This window comes from Betta splendens, chromosome 21 (assembly GCF_900634795.4).
Source record: "Betta splendens chromosome 21, fBetSpl5.4, whole genome shotgun sequence".
Taxonomy (NCBI): Eukaryota; Metazoa; Chordata; class Actinopteri; order Anabantiformes; family Osphronemidae; genus Betta; species Betta splendens.
In genome coordinates, this window is record NC_040899.1 from 6,568,420 (window position 1) to 6,582,458 (window position 14,039).

General features: G+C 45.2%; 2 protein-coding genes across 2 annotated transcripts; both read left to right on the forward strand.

Moving 5' to 3' along the window:
- Positions 1-947: 947 nt before the first annotated feature.
- On the forward strand, positions 948-6,309 carry ildr1b (immunoglobulin-like domain containing receptor 1b). Its single transcript, XM_029135990.3, has 8 exons — positions 948-1,189; positions 2,308-2,478; positions 2,875-3,024; positions 3,095-3,214; positions 3,294-3,440; positions 3,568-3,693; positions 3,796-4,682; positions 5,248-6,309. The coding sequence occupies exons 1-8, from the start codon at positions 1,141-1,143 to the stop codon at positions 5,284-5,286; spliced, it is 1,689 nt and encodes a 562-aa protein (XP_028991823.1). The 5' UTR covers positions 948-1,140; the 3' UTR covers positions 5,287-6,309.
- A 159-nt stretch (positions 6,310-6,468) lies between these two features.
- me3 (malic enzyme 3, NADP(+)-dependent, mitochondrial) lies at positions 6,469-13,694 on the forward strand. The gene is made up of 15 exons (XM_029135987.3): positions 6,469-6,619; positions 6,986-7,203; positions 8,855-8,988; positions 9,361-9,510; positions 9,665-9,740; positions 9,832-9,993; positions 10,151-10,254; positions 10,335-10,444; positions 10,529-10,626; positions 10,722-10,835; positions 10,908-11,013; positions 11,437-11,579; positions 11,690-11,863; positions 11,933-12,031; positions 12,239-13,694. The coding sequence occupies exons 2-15, from the start codon at positions 6,991-6,993 to the stop codon at positions 12,398-12,400; spliced, it is 1,845 nt and encodes a 614-aa protein (XP_028991820.1). The 5' UTR covers positions 6,469-6,619; positions 6,986-6,990; the 3' UTR covers positions 12,401-13,694.
- The last annotated feature ends 345 nt before the right edge of the window (positions 13,695-14,039 follow it).

The window sequence follows — 14,039 nt, forward strand, 5'->3', positions numbered from 1 at the left end:
AGCCGTCCTTTTTTTGTTGTGTTTTATAATCAATGCAATGAGCGTTGTGTCAGTGTATATTCACATCTTGGCATTACACCTTATTGTGTATCACAGAGTCTGATCTTTGTATTTGATAATGTGTGTGTACCGTGGACAAAGCCTTTCCCTTTTATCAAACCTTATCAAATATACACAACAAAATAAACACTACAGCTTAACAATGTTTGTATAAATGTCAGCTGTTATTTGAATTCTCACATCTGGATGTTTTGAAGTCGTTACATTTCTTTAAGACTTATTTTGTGTTTCCTACCTTTCAGCTCTTTTTATTTTGTGTCAGCATGTGATTATTTTGCATCACTTTTTAGTATCTTTACTTTTTATGGTTGTTGTGACAATAAACAGGTAAAAGTTGCTGTATGTCCTTTCCAGATACTGAGAAAACAAAAACCTGGCATGTCTCCAGGTTTTAGAACGAAACCAGCGGCAGATGCAGGTCGAGCATTTCATTTCACAGGAGTTCGAGCCCACTTCAGAAAGCTGCTCAGGTTTGTGTGGATGGTGAAGCTCCCTGGGCTCCATGTCCTGGAAAGGAACGCGAACATACCTGTACAAAGAGTCCAACCCCGGTTCGACATGACGGCGTCGCTGAGTGTGACCTTTAGACTGTTTGCCACAAATAAATGAAAACCTTGTAGCCACAGAAGGTTCTATCGATTTAGACTCACTCACTCACTCACTCACTCACTCACTCACTCCTCATAAGGCTTGTTGGTTTGTTGTGTTGTGCAAATATCTTTTTGGGGTAGTTTTATCCATATTACCCCATAAGTCTAATTATTCTATCAGCGCAAATATAACGCTGCTTCCCACCGATCACTGCGCTCCTCTGCACCTGTCTGAGGGGGCGGGCTCAGTGATGTCATCTCGGGGTGAGGGGGGAGGGGAACTCACAGGAGGGGGAGGTGAGGACTCAGTTACAAAAAAGTTGTTGTTCGCAGCTCGCGTTTAACCCACACACAGACACAGCTGGACAGACATGTCGTCTTACTGACAAAACGCAGGATTAGCTCCGCAGAGCGACGAGCACGCGACGCTTTCCTCCAAATGTTCCTGGACGTTTAATTGCCTGGAGATAAGAAAAAGCGGAGCAGCAGGATGACGTACGCGTCACTGATGGCGCTCGTGCTGGTTTACCTGCCGGCAGGTGAGGTCCGACGTTTTTCGGTGAGGTTCGGTGTTTTTACTGAAATAGGCCGAAGATCAGCGTGAATCCTCTACAGCAAACACTGGGAAAGCGCAGAAATGTGCACCGGTTAATGATCAACAGGTGCATCCAGGACAAGGCCGAGCGGTGTCACGTGACCGCCCCTGTCGGCGTTTTGTCCAGTTTGCCAGGCATTAAATTGATTAACGTGAAGAAACAAAATCAGCTTCTTAATGAAGAGAACACATAAGCAGCGTTTCTCCATTTCAGCACAAATTATTAATGCTTATTATTGTTTTAGACACGTAAAATACTTAAGGGAGTCCGATCTAACGGGATACAAATTATTCAGGAAATGTTCCTATCTCTTGTTTACATCACTTTATTTTGATCCCATGTTTACATCACTTTTTTCTGATTAGAAAATGAGCAAACGATAAAGACATTGGGTCAAAAGCAGGAAGATAATATTTATAAAATAATTATTGATTTAATCAAATGTGCTGGTTCCTCCGAATTAAAAAAAACATTTATTTTAAAATCCACGTAAATAAAGAATTATCAAACAAAAATATATTTTTTGTCATACTTTTATTGCTAACTTTTGATTTAATTATTGATAACAAACAACACGATTTTGAAGAACAAAGGTCACAAAACGAGGAGATAAATTGTTGTATTTTAGTTGTTTCTTTATTGTTATCATTCTGTGTATAATTAACACATCTAGTATATATTCACAGTGCTTGTAGTCATTAGTTAGAAATTTGAGGGTGTGGTAAACTAGTTACCTACTTAGTCATAACTAATACAGTTAATACAATTAATTAAGTAAAAATTAAGTATGACAATAATGTTTAATACAAATGTTTTACACAATGTTGCACATGAGACACTGATGAGCTTCACCAGTTTCTTTTCTGTCATCAACATGTTTTCCTTTCTGTCTGACCTCTTTATGATTAACAGCTGTTTTTACTCCTAATGACATGGAAAAATAAGTCTGGCCTGATTTTTTTATTAGCCCATTTTAAGAGGACAACTGTAAAACAAACACACAACAACAGTTTTGCCCTGCTGCAGTTTCCTCTGATCACCTCACCTTGTTTCCCCTTCAGAGCTGCTGTCCATCCAGGTGATCGTTCCACAGAAGGAGAGGAGCACGACGCTGTTCGCCTCGGTGGTCCTGCGCTGTGACTACACAACCTCAGCAAACCCTCAGGAGGTCCTGGTCACCTGGAGGTTCAAGTCTTTCTGTAGGGACCCAGTGCTGGAGTATTACTCCACAGGTGAGACTCAGGGTTGTTTTAATGACTGTTGCTAAGAATTTGATGAGGACTTTATAGATGTATTTTTGTTTTACGTTTAAATTCATTATTCAACCTGCCATCAGTCTTTCAAAAGAAGGAAACAATGAACTGCATTTTAAAAAAGAGCAGGAGCTTAACCTCAGAACGCTCCCACGGCCTTCAGCTTTAAAAACCAGGCTGGTTCTGAAGGTGTGCATATCAGTGGCTAACCTTTGCCACATCAACCTGGCAACACTGAGTTGTTTCTGGTTTTCCCTCATTGGGCTTTTTGTCTTGATACTTGAATAAAAGCCAAATATCATAAAGGCATGAGAAGTAACTAATATTATGATCTAATAGTAAGATGTGATAAATGGACTGTGTCGTCGTGTTCAGGTTATCAGGCCGCTCTGCAGCTGCGTCAGGACCCCACCAATGACTGCCCTGACAGTCAGCGCACCATCCGCACCGTGATCCAGAAGAAGGGCATCAACCAGCCCTCGCTGGGCTCAGACTACCTGAACCGCAGGATTACCATTCTGAACAGTAGGTTTGACGCCGCTGTCATAACACACGCAGTTCGTCACGACTCTAATGTGATGCTGTCTGCCAACAGAGGCCGACCTGGCCATCACGGAGGTGATGTGGTGGGACAACGGCGTGTATTTCTGCACCATTGACGCTCAGGGTGACACCACCGGTGACTCCGATCAAGAAGTCAAACTCATCGTGTACAGTAAGTTGAGTCTGAAGAGCTGCTCGGATGAACAGCGAGGAGAGAGTGAACGCGAATGTCTCCCTCTGGCCCGTTCCAGGCTGGCTGACGGTTCTGTTCATCATCCTCGGCGCCCTCCTGCTCCTCATTCTCGTCTTCATATGCTGCTGTCAGTGCTGCCCGCAGAGGTGCTGCTGCTACGTGCGCTGCCCGTGCTGCCCTCGGACCTGCTGCTGCCCCGAGGAAGGTACCAGGAGTTCTGTTAGTGTTCATATATGTCACAGATGGAGTCATTTTGGAGACATATTTAACCTGAGCTCAGTCACACGCGCAGCGTTTCATTGCCTTTTGTCTCCCCTCTGGGTGAATCTCAGCTGTGATGCAGCACAGGATGCTGCAGGAGGCTAAGAAGGCCATGGTTCCCTGGATGAACGGCCAGCCCATTTACGTTCCCATTAGCTCCAACGCCTCCTCCCAGGGCGTCCCTATTCTGTATTCAGGTGAGAGACACAAACCCCCGTAAGCACCGTGACGCGTGTGTCACCTCACAGCTCTCACCAGCAGGTGGCAGTAGTCTGCATTTGACGTCTTTGTTGTTCCAGGCTCTTACTTGGACCATTCTGTCAAGACAAACCTGCCCATGCCTCCACTGCAGCTGAAACCTATGCCCCTGCAGCAGCACCCCCCTCCTCCTCCTCCTCTACAGCATGTGATTAGCAGTCCACACGGCAGCGTCAAAGCCAACGACCATGTGCTGAACTACCTGGAGAACCAGATCAGGGGCCTGGATGTAGGTGCTCCCCACATGGCTCCACCCAGCGCCCAGAATATGCTGCCATTACATCAATATCCTCAGGCACAGCCTTCAGCACCTGCAGGTGTTCCCCACACATCTGGGCCCCCGAGTATGTTGTCAGCACTGGATGAGATGGGGGTCAGAGGTACAGAGAGGAGAGTGATCACGCTGCCTCCCATCATCGGGCGCGTAGCCAGCTTGTCGTCCCGCAGGGGGCCCGGAGGTGGAGACGGATCCCGGGGTGGCGCCAGAATATCCAGCCAGTCCAGCGGGAGCACAAGTCGGTCTGCGGGAGGCTTCCCTCGCGACAGCCGTGGGTGCAGAGAAAGGGACGCCTCTCCTCCCAGGCGGGGGATCTTACGCGACTACAGCGATGACTTGGACTGGGAGGACCGGCGAAGAAGAGCGCCACACCGGGCGAAGGAGAGGGGCAGCTCAGCCGTGAGGAGAGGCGACGGGTCCACGCGTAGCCATGGCGACCTGATGGAGGAGCTGCGCCTCAAAGCCTCCCGGAGGGAGAGGAGCTGCTCGCCGCCGCAGCGCGGCAGGGAGTCGTGGAGGTCGGACGACGACAGCGGCAGCCGGCGGAAAGGAGGTAGATGGAGGGAGGAGTCGGAGAAGCCTCCGAGCTACTCCTCCATTGAGATCGAGTCCGGAAGCAGCTACGGGCAGAGGAGCTACACCTGCCTCTCCGTAAGCTCCCCACACAAACACTGAACAGCACTCACATCCTGTTCAGACAAGACCTGGATGTACAGACGAGCCATGTAATACCTGAAATATCTCTATATAATAGTGATTTAGTGAATTCACAGTTTGTGCAAACATTGGTCCTGCTGACAGTGGTGATCCTTTGACTTCCTCAGGCCGCAGTGCAAGTTTGAATTTAAAACTTTTTAAGACGCAGAATAGCTAAGTAAGTATTCAGTGGTGTGAGGTAACATTTGTAGTAAGGTGGGGGAATCCTCAAGTTCAGTGTCTTCCTTCCTCAACTGAAATTACGTGCTTTCGTCTTGAAATCTCAAACCTGTGTAGTTGTGTGGATTTTAGACGCAGCGACGGGTGGAGAGCATGTTGTTAGCGCAGCCTCAGAAGATGTTAGCCTGGCTGTGGAATAGTCTCTCTTTCTTGACTGTTCTCCTTCTCCACTAACAATCAGTTCTACTCTGTCTTCCCATTTTTTCTGCTTGTGGATGTTTGTTTCATTTCATCATCACTTTTTAACCAATACGCGCCTTCTTTCACTTCTCTTTTCTAGGATCGAACCTCCTGTAGCCCCACCAGCGTGGTGATATGAAGCATTTCAGTTTTTTTTCTTAAATCGTTTACTAAATGTTTTGATAACAATGAAAATTAAGGCGAACAAAGTAGGTTCATGAATCTATTCAATCAACATAGAAGGACTTAGTTAGAAAGCACTAGAAGACACTGTAATTGTAACAAAAATATAATTTGTTTGCATAACAATAATTGAAGATGTAAATTGTAGCTGCCTCAGTTATATAAACCTTTGTCTCTTTTTAACAAGATCATTAATACGGATTTTACCTTTGTCGATGGCTATTTGTGTATGTTTTTTTGTTAACTTGTAATAGTGTCTACAGTCAGATTGTTGACACTGAGATGTGACACTGTGAACATCTTATTAGTGTTTTTGTAGACTGATAATATAGTCTTAATTTTGTTTTTTATATACTTTTTGTATTTAAAACGTTTTTGTATTTGAAGCTTTGGTAAATTTGTAAAAATTCACACCATACAGGTGTGAAAACCTTTAGTTCTGTAATGAAGTGGTGGTTTTCTAATAAATCTTAGATACAGCCAGTGTGAAGTGAAATTTTTTAATTTGAGCAGACAGACATAGTTGAAAATGTGCATCCGTAATACAAGATTATCCCCAGAATTCATTTCAGGGATTAAATTGTTTTCTATCATTATAGGGTTAAATGTGTGCATGTGTGTGTGTATATATACAAACAACACACCTCTCACGCTGCATGTGTGTGGTCCTGTAGCATAGACTTGTGCCAGCTCACATGAACCCCTCATTATTTCATGTATTTTAGGCTGATGGTAAAGTAATTAACCTTAACGAGCATCTGAGTCCCAGGACTAGTGTACAGAACAGGTTGAATCAGACATGCAGATTTTCCATTGAGACCCTGGTGTGTTCAGCAGAGGGAGCTACAGACGTGACCTATTCTCTTCATGTGCATGACTCAGACATAAACAATGTCATTGTCTTTATTTTTCTGAGCCGTGTTTAATAAATATAACCATGGACAACACCGGTCTGAAGCACTGTAACCGTGCTATGATTTATGCCTTGAAGCGCTTTCCTCAACATGACCAGAGCAGATGTTGAGCTGAAGATGGAGCCTGTGTTTACTGTATCAAAGGAGGAAGAGGTGAAGGGCGGGGCCAACCTCGGTGCTGCCCTCTGATTGGTGGCTTTTAGCGCTCTTAGCGTCTGACTGGGTGGAGGAAGGAAACGGTCAATGTCAAATGATCCTGGATCAGCTGTTCGCAGTCGATCCTCCCCAACATCCACAGATACCAGCGACCATTTATCTAGCACTGAGCCTATGAGGATTGAAGCCAGTCGTTCAGCAGCCTCGCGTCTTCTTCAGGTAAGACGTAAACGTTAGCTACCACTTAGCATTAGCCGCTGCGCAGATTGGTTTATAGAGAAAACGCTAATTATCATAAGAGCGGCAGGAAGCTAACAGTAGCTAGCTGTGCTAATGCAGGTTTCCCCAAGCACAATGAAAACAGCGGCTGGTTTTAACCGCCACCTGAGCAACACTATTACATTATCTATACATTGGTATCAACTATGAACGGACTCTGTCTAGTTGTTGTGGCACCTGTTGTTTATGACTAATAAGTGGCTCCGCTTCCAAAGCTAAAGGTCCAGGTTTTGTCTTGGAGGACAGATTTGCTGAGCTGCTGTTGTGACCCGCGCCGGTCTTTGGCTTTTTCTCGGTTGTCCGCAGGCATCATGAACTCTCTCCCGGGCAGAGCCGCAGTGTTTCTGTGCAGGCGCACCGCAGCGGGGGGGATGCGGGTGTTCGCCGGTGCCGCCGCTCACCCTGCTGCGGACAGGGCCTCTGCCCACGCCGTGCGGGTCTGCCACTCCGGGACCACCCGCAAAGGCAGCGTCAGCACCAAGAAGCGGGGTTACGACATCACCAGAAACCCGCACCTCAATAAGGTCAGCTCACTGATGTCCCCTATGCTCACACGGATGAATTCTAGAGTCCTTTATGCAAACGTCTAACATCTGCAAGGCATATTTTGTTGTTCACATAGTGACAAACATACTTTGACTCTAATAGTAGTGTTGGGTAATGTGAATTGCCCACCCAAGTCGTGCACACACAGCTGTAATTGTAATGTCCTGTGGATAAAGCAGGCACGGAGTCTCCATCTGTGGATAAAATTATTTTTGAAGCATTGCATTGTTCCACACAGTGTAATCAATGAATACCCCTATTCTGCCCTCACTATGCTACGTGTTTGCAGCAGATAAGAAAACTTTAGTAGCTGAATTTATAGCTTTGCTTGATAGGAGACCGGCCACAGTTCCTTCCACCTCTGATGCGCACTCAGCATTTACGTGCTGATTCATGGGTCAGTAAAGTGCAATCATTCAGGAAGTAGAACCCAGCTCAGAAAAGTGAAAGTTGGCTCACATTAAGGAACAAACTGGTGGTTTGAATTTTATTGTATGCTTAAGTACGCGTAAGTTCTACACACATAAAGTTTCCAATCACCGAACTGGCTCCTATATATATTAGATGACTACTTTGGAGCAACCCATAGTTTCACAACCAGACACTAAATTTAAACCCTTAATTCTCTAACTTGTGTTTTGAAGGCGACCATATAGACTGGGTTAATAAACACAGTACACACACACACACACACACACACACACACACACACACACACACACACACAAAAACACACACACACACACACACACACACACAAAGTGTTAAATAATTCCTTTTTATCCACGTGGCCAAAGAGACAGTCACAGATTAACAGAGGTTAATTAAACCTATGAGAGTGAGCAGGTAATACTGGACTAAAGTAAAGTAAATCTATTAAGGATACACCCGTAACCAGCGACAGTAATTAACCTTCACGCTGTGTTGTGCAGCTACAGTTAATGCTCATATACAGTCTGCGCTTAAAAGCTGTGCCTTGTTCCTCATCTGTTTGTCGTGGAACATAAAAATAGCCTTTAATTGGAAAGCATGCAACAAGTGGAAAAACTGAATGTCTTCCAGCACTGTAACAACAGACAGTATCAGGTTTCTCAGTTGGTCATAACATGAATAAGCCAGCAGAACAAAGGTACGTTCAAAACTGGTGGGTCAGGAAGTCCAGAGGAAACCGAGCGGGAGAGCCGTAAAACAGAATTCAAGCTGACAGGGGAGTGGGTCCAGGCTCCTGCTCTATTGGACAGAATAAATAGATTAAACCTCACACCCCACTTCAGTCCCTCTGTGGGAAACCTGCCAGCATAGAGTCAGAGTAGCAGCAGCAACAGTAACCAAAACCCAAAGAGCTGAGGGGCACAAGGCTGTTTACCAGAGCTAAAGCTTGTCCCTGTGGTCTGTTGTTAAAACCTTTTGTAGGACGTTTCTTTGCTGCATTTTATTTTGAGTGTTTCCATACGAACAAGCAAGTACTTCTTAAAAGACCACTGGCTTTGGGTGTGGATGTGAATCTCAGCCAAAACAACGTGATGACTAACGTACAGTCTGAGTCACTGTGGGCTGGACTGCGTGATGTCTTGTTTAGTTCAGGACTTTACTCCAGTGTTGTGTAACCGCTCCTCCTCCACCCTGCAGGGAATGGCCTTCACTCTGGAGGAGCGCTTACAGCTGGGCATCCACGGCCTGCTGCCCCCCTGCTTCCTCTCCCAGGACGTGCAAGTGCTGCGCGTGATGAAGAGCTACGAGACGCGCACCAACCCTCTGGACAAGTGAGAGAGCAGACGCGGAGCGTTTAAGGGAGCGTCCCGCTGCGCAGCCGCTGGCCCACTTCATGGGCTCAATCTCCTTTAATGCCTCACATCTGTTGCGCCCACTGGCTGTTGCTGAAAGACCAACGTTTTGTTGGTTGCATCAAATGTTATTAAAGAGGCAACCAAAGGCCTTTAGACTCTTACATCTGCAGGACAATCAGTTTGATTCTTAATTGTGTTTCATGATAAAATGAGGAACAGCCTTATTGAACCAAATGTGATTAAAAAGGCAAAACTAAAGGTTTAGCTCTTCAGTTTGAAAGACCCAGTAAGGTCACACTCAGTAGCGATCGTGATGTCTGGTTTCATTGGTTCACGTCTCTGTCCCAGGTACATCCTGTTGATGACGCTGCAGGACAGGAACGAGAAGCTCTTCTACCGCCTGCTGACCTCAGACATCGAGGAGTTCATGCCCATCGTCTACACGCCCACCGTCGGCCTGGCGTGTCAGCAGTACGGCCTGGCCTTCAGGAGACCGCGGTGAGCGAGAGCACAGTTTGACAGGTCATATACTGGCATGCAATATGTTATGTGTCCCTGAGTAACCTCAGTGTATGTGAGAGCAGTCACTCAGTAGTTATCTTTATATGAATCCCGATTGACTGTCTTATCTTTACAACCACCTTCTGTACAGAGGACTCTTCATCACCATCCACGATAGAGGCCACATTGCTACTATGCTGAATTCCTGGCCTAGAGAAGATATAAAGGTTGGTACCCCCCCACACACACAGACACACACACACACACACACTGGGAGGTTAGTGTGGCATCATTATGTTAATGCTTGGCTCCATTCAGGCCATCGTAGTGACAGACGGTGAACGCATCCTCGGACTGGGCGACCTGGGCAGCTATGGAATGGGGATTCCTGTGGGGAAGCTGGCGCTCTACACGGCCTGTGGAGGTGTCCGGCCACAGCAGTGTCTCCCAGTGCTGCTGGACGTTGGCACCGATAACCAGGTCGGTGTGAACACAGACCGTAATCAGGTTTTATGAGCTGGTGCAGCCCTATGTGTCGCTCTAATCATTCCACACTACAGATCTCATATCAAACAGGTTCAGAGGACTGCTGATATGGCTTTAATAGCATTCACTCACTGTGGCGTTTTTGATGCAGGCTCTGCTCAATGACCCCCTGTACATTGGACTGAAGCACAAGAGAATAAGAGGGAAAGAGTATGACGAGCTGATCGATGAGTTCATGGAGGCAGTGACGGACAAGTAAGCAGAGACATGTACAGTAAATGAGCAGCTGATGTGCAGGTGACCCTCACGTCTGATTGGTCGTCGTCCTCCTGCAGATACGGGATGAACTGTTTGATTCAGTTTGAGGATTTCGCCAACAGCAACGCCTTCCGCATCCTAAACAAATACAGGAATCGATACTGCACCTTCAATGACGATATCCAAGGTGCTGTGTAATTACATAAAAAAGACAGTTTCACCGTTCCAGTCAGTCGCCATCATTCTCCCGTGTGTTTCCTTTGTCCTCCAGGCACAGCTTCCGTCGCTGTTGCAGGGATCTTGGCTGCGTTGAAGATCACCAAGAACAAACTGTCAGACCACACATTTGTTTTCCAGGGAGCAGGCGAGGTGAGAAGATTAGGGAGAGATCTATTCAGCTGTCCTTAATCCCCACTGAGATAAGACTGTGCCTCATCTGCTGTTTTTTTTGTTTTTATTACCAGGCGGCTCTGGGTATTGCCCACCTCATCATGATGGCAATGGCCAAAGAAGGTGTAAGTAGAGAAGAAGCTGCCAAAAAAATCTGGATGGTGGATTCAAAAGGCCTCATCGTGAAGGTAATAGTTTACTGTTATACCACCTACTGATGGCTCTGTGTGACCTTTTAACAGTATTTTATACACTTATAGGGAAGGAGCCATCTGAACCATGAGAAGGAGGAATTTGCACACGAGCACCAGCACATTAAGACGTTGGAGGAGGTGGTGCACACCATCAAACCCACTGCCATCATAGGTGAGTTCACCTGGGAGGGAACACACGTGTGGTTTCATGACCTCATTAGCAGTAAATATCTGGGAACAGCCCTTGTGAAACACAGTTCTTTCACATTTTCGTTGGAAAAACCCATCTAGCTGTGGAAAATCACAGAAACCTGTTAAAGGTGAACTTTTCCCTCCAGCTCTGCTCTGTAATTTGCTACAAATCACGTAATTGACTGTTTTTATTCAATCCAGTGTCATAGTTCAGTGACATTCATACACTGCATGTGTGAAGAACTAAAACACTCCACACGTTACTTTGACCAATAATTAACCTATATAATTAGGTTGATTATTAATAATGAATCCCACAAATTGCACTGAGCACGCTATGACTGTGACATTGTAATTAAGCCGCTCCTGGTGGATTCACTTCTACCGTGTCCTTCACATAAAGGCGTGGCCGCTATCGGAGGGGCGTTTACGGAGAAGATCATCAAAGACATGGCATCGTTCAACGACAAGCCCATCATTTTCGCCCTGAGTAACCCTACCAGCAAGGCAGAGTGCACCGCAGAGCAGTGCTACAAGCTCACAGAGGTACGGTGGAAACGTAGGTTCCTTCAGAGTAAAATAAAGAAATCTAGTTTCCCGCTGATGTTTGATTTGCCATGGGCACATTTCAGCTCAACAATAACCTGTGTTTTCAGGGCCGGGGCATCTTCGCCAGTGGGAGTCCATTCGACAAGGTGACGCTGGCTAATGGCCGGACCTTCTACCCGGGCCAGGGAAACAACGCCTACGTCTTCCCTGGAGTCGCTCTGGGGGTTATAGCCTGTGGAGTTCGCCACATATCTGATGACATCTTCCTCACTACAGCAGAGGTACGTCCTGCTGACCCCTTCATTCTGTGTGTCAAATAACCGTCAACAAGCATCTCCTTCCTCTTCCAGGCCATTGCTGACATGGTAACGGAGGAGCACCTGGCTGAGGGAAGACTTTATCCTCCTCTCAACACCATCAGAGAGGTCTCCTTCAAGATTGCAGTAAAGGTAGGTGTTTTTATTTCTCCTACGTCCTACAATTAAAATGTTATCTTAATCATAACAATTAGAATCTAATCCCAGTTTGCTGTAGTGATATAACCTGATCAATTGAATTAGATGCCCTAAACTGAATGATGTCAGCAACAAATTATTTGATTAGTTGAGTTGATCAGCCTTAATTTCTGTATCCTATCTTGTTTTCTTGTCTGTCAGATCGTCAACTATGCATACAAACACAACGTTGCTTCACTGTACCCTGAGCCTAAAGACAAGGAGGCTTTTGTGCTGTCTCATATCTACAGTCCTGATTATGACTCCTTCACTCTGGACACGTACAGCTGGCCACAGGAGGCCATGGCCGTGCAGGACGTTTGATCCTGCTCAGCGCTGTATCTGTGCTGCAGTGGTGTCACGTATCAGTCCTCTGCCAATGAGTTTCGCCTTTTAGTTGTTTCCTAAAAAATACCATTTCCATTGTTGTCCGTGGCTTCTCTGTTGTCACACAGCGTAAAGTGCTTATTATGAGTTAAACAGCCAATAATAAGCCAAGCTAACATTGCATAATACTTTATATATTAAGGAGTCCATATAGCAGTTTTATTCGGTGGCTTTTATATATATTTACTCAGCACCACATCAGATATCCTCCAGCTACATGTATAATGTTGAGGTATTTTATTCTTGAAAAATGGTGCATGGAAAATGAAGTATTGCAAGATAACGCACAATGATCGAAATGTCCGATCAAAACCTGTCCGATTAAAACCTAAAAAAGAAATGGAAGCTGTATCACACACTCTTAGTGCCTCTTTCTGTGTGACCTCAGGGCATCACTGCCACATTGTTTGTTTGTTTAAGGATATGTTTCAAAAAGCAGGTTTAGTGACAACTCCATTTTTTTTTTCATATTTTGTCTTGTCTGAGGTTAAAGTAGCCATCTGACAAAAAGGTCAACAGTAACGCTGTCATCCGTTTAAGGACACAGATGGCAGCTACTGTCCTCAATGAAACCCATCATCCTCAGTTTAGATTAAAACCATCCCTGCCTTTCATATACCCTATACAGTAATGTGGGTATTACTCTGCAATATTTGAAATGCAGCATAAAACTGATGAAGATGAATATTTTATAGTCAGACTATGACCCTATTTTTTTGCACTAGAAATAAACTAGATTTGTCTGACTGTGTTCATCTCATGCGTGAGCACTTTTCCCCTAACAGGGTTTGTTTCAATATATATTAAAATGAAAGTAAATCCAGGAAGCCGCATTGAAACCCATAGAAGCAGAATAATAAGCGCTGCTGATTTATTCACTCATCAGTGTATTATTGCATTAAAATGGCAGCTGTGCTGGTTTTTCTGGATCCACACCGTTACTTTGCAGCATAGAGTTTGTCAAACCTGCTTTCTGGATCAGAGTTCTCATCCCGTAGCAGCTTCGTTCTTACACCATGTGCATGTTCTATCCTTCAGACAGGACTGAGAACACTCCAGGATCTGCCTCTACTTCCGTTTTTTTTTTTTTTTTAAATACACTGTGTTGCACAGAGCTGCTGTTTGCTGAGTTAGATGGACTGTCTCCTATGTTTCACTCCTGTTAGCTTTATATGCTTGACGTTTTCCAAGGGAACATAAACTTTTTTGAATAAAATTGTCAGAAAAAACATTTTTGTGTGTTGTCAATTGGGGCGTGTACTGTAGGTCAGTATCATGTGTTAACGGTTATTGCGATGTGCTGCCCCCTGCTGGCAGCTACTCCTATTAAGCTGTGTAGCATTCCTTCTTTTGTCACCTTAATTTGATGTCTATATATTTATGTTGTCCTAATGTGAACCAGTTCTTATTGGCCGACATCACTAACCTGAGGAGCAGAGCTGCAACCAGGTCGGTAGCACGGAGCACATTATTCATGCTCCAAGCAGCAAGTGCAGCCACATGTTTCTGACCAAACAGTACATGTACAGTAAGAAACGGTGCATTTCATTACCACTGAATACATGGGGAGTCATTT

Excerpts from the sequence above, each read along its gene's own strand:
- ildr1b (XM_029135990.3), top strand. The coding sequence starts at position 1,141 with ATGACGTACGCGTCACTGATGGCGCTCGTGCTGGTTTACCTGCCGGCA. Across the intron at positions 2,479-2,874 it reads GCTGGAGTATTACTCCACAG|GTTATCAGGCCGCTCTGCAG; the intron begins GTGAGACTCAGG and ends CGTCGTGTTCAG. Across the intron at positions 4,683-5,247 it reads GGAGCTACACCTGCCTCTCC|GATCGAACCTCCTGTAGCCC; the intron begins GTAAGCTCCCCA and ends TCTCTTTTCTAG.
- me3 (XM_029135987.3), top strand. The coding sequence starts at position 6,991 with ATGAACTCTCTCCCGGGCAGAGCCGCAGTGTTTCTGTGCAGGCGCACC. Across the intron at positions 9,741-9,831 it reads GGCCTAGAGAAGATATAAAG|GCCATCGTAGTGACAGACGG; the intron begins GTTGGTACCCCC and ends GGCTCCATTCAG. Across the intron at positions 10,445-10,528 it reads CTTCAATGACGATATCCAAG|GCACAGCTTCCGTCGCTGTT; the intron begins GTGCTGTGTAAT and ends TTTGTCCTCCAG.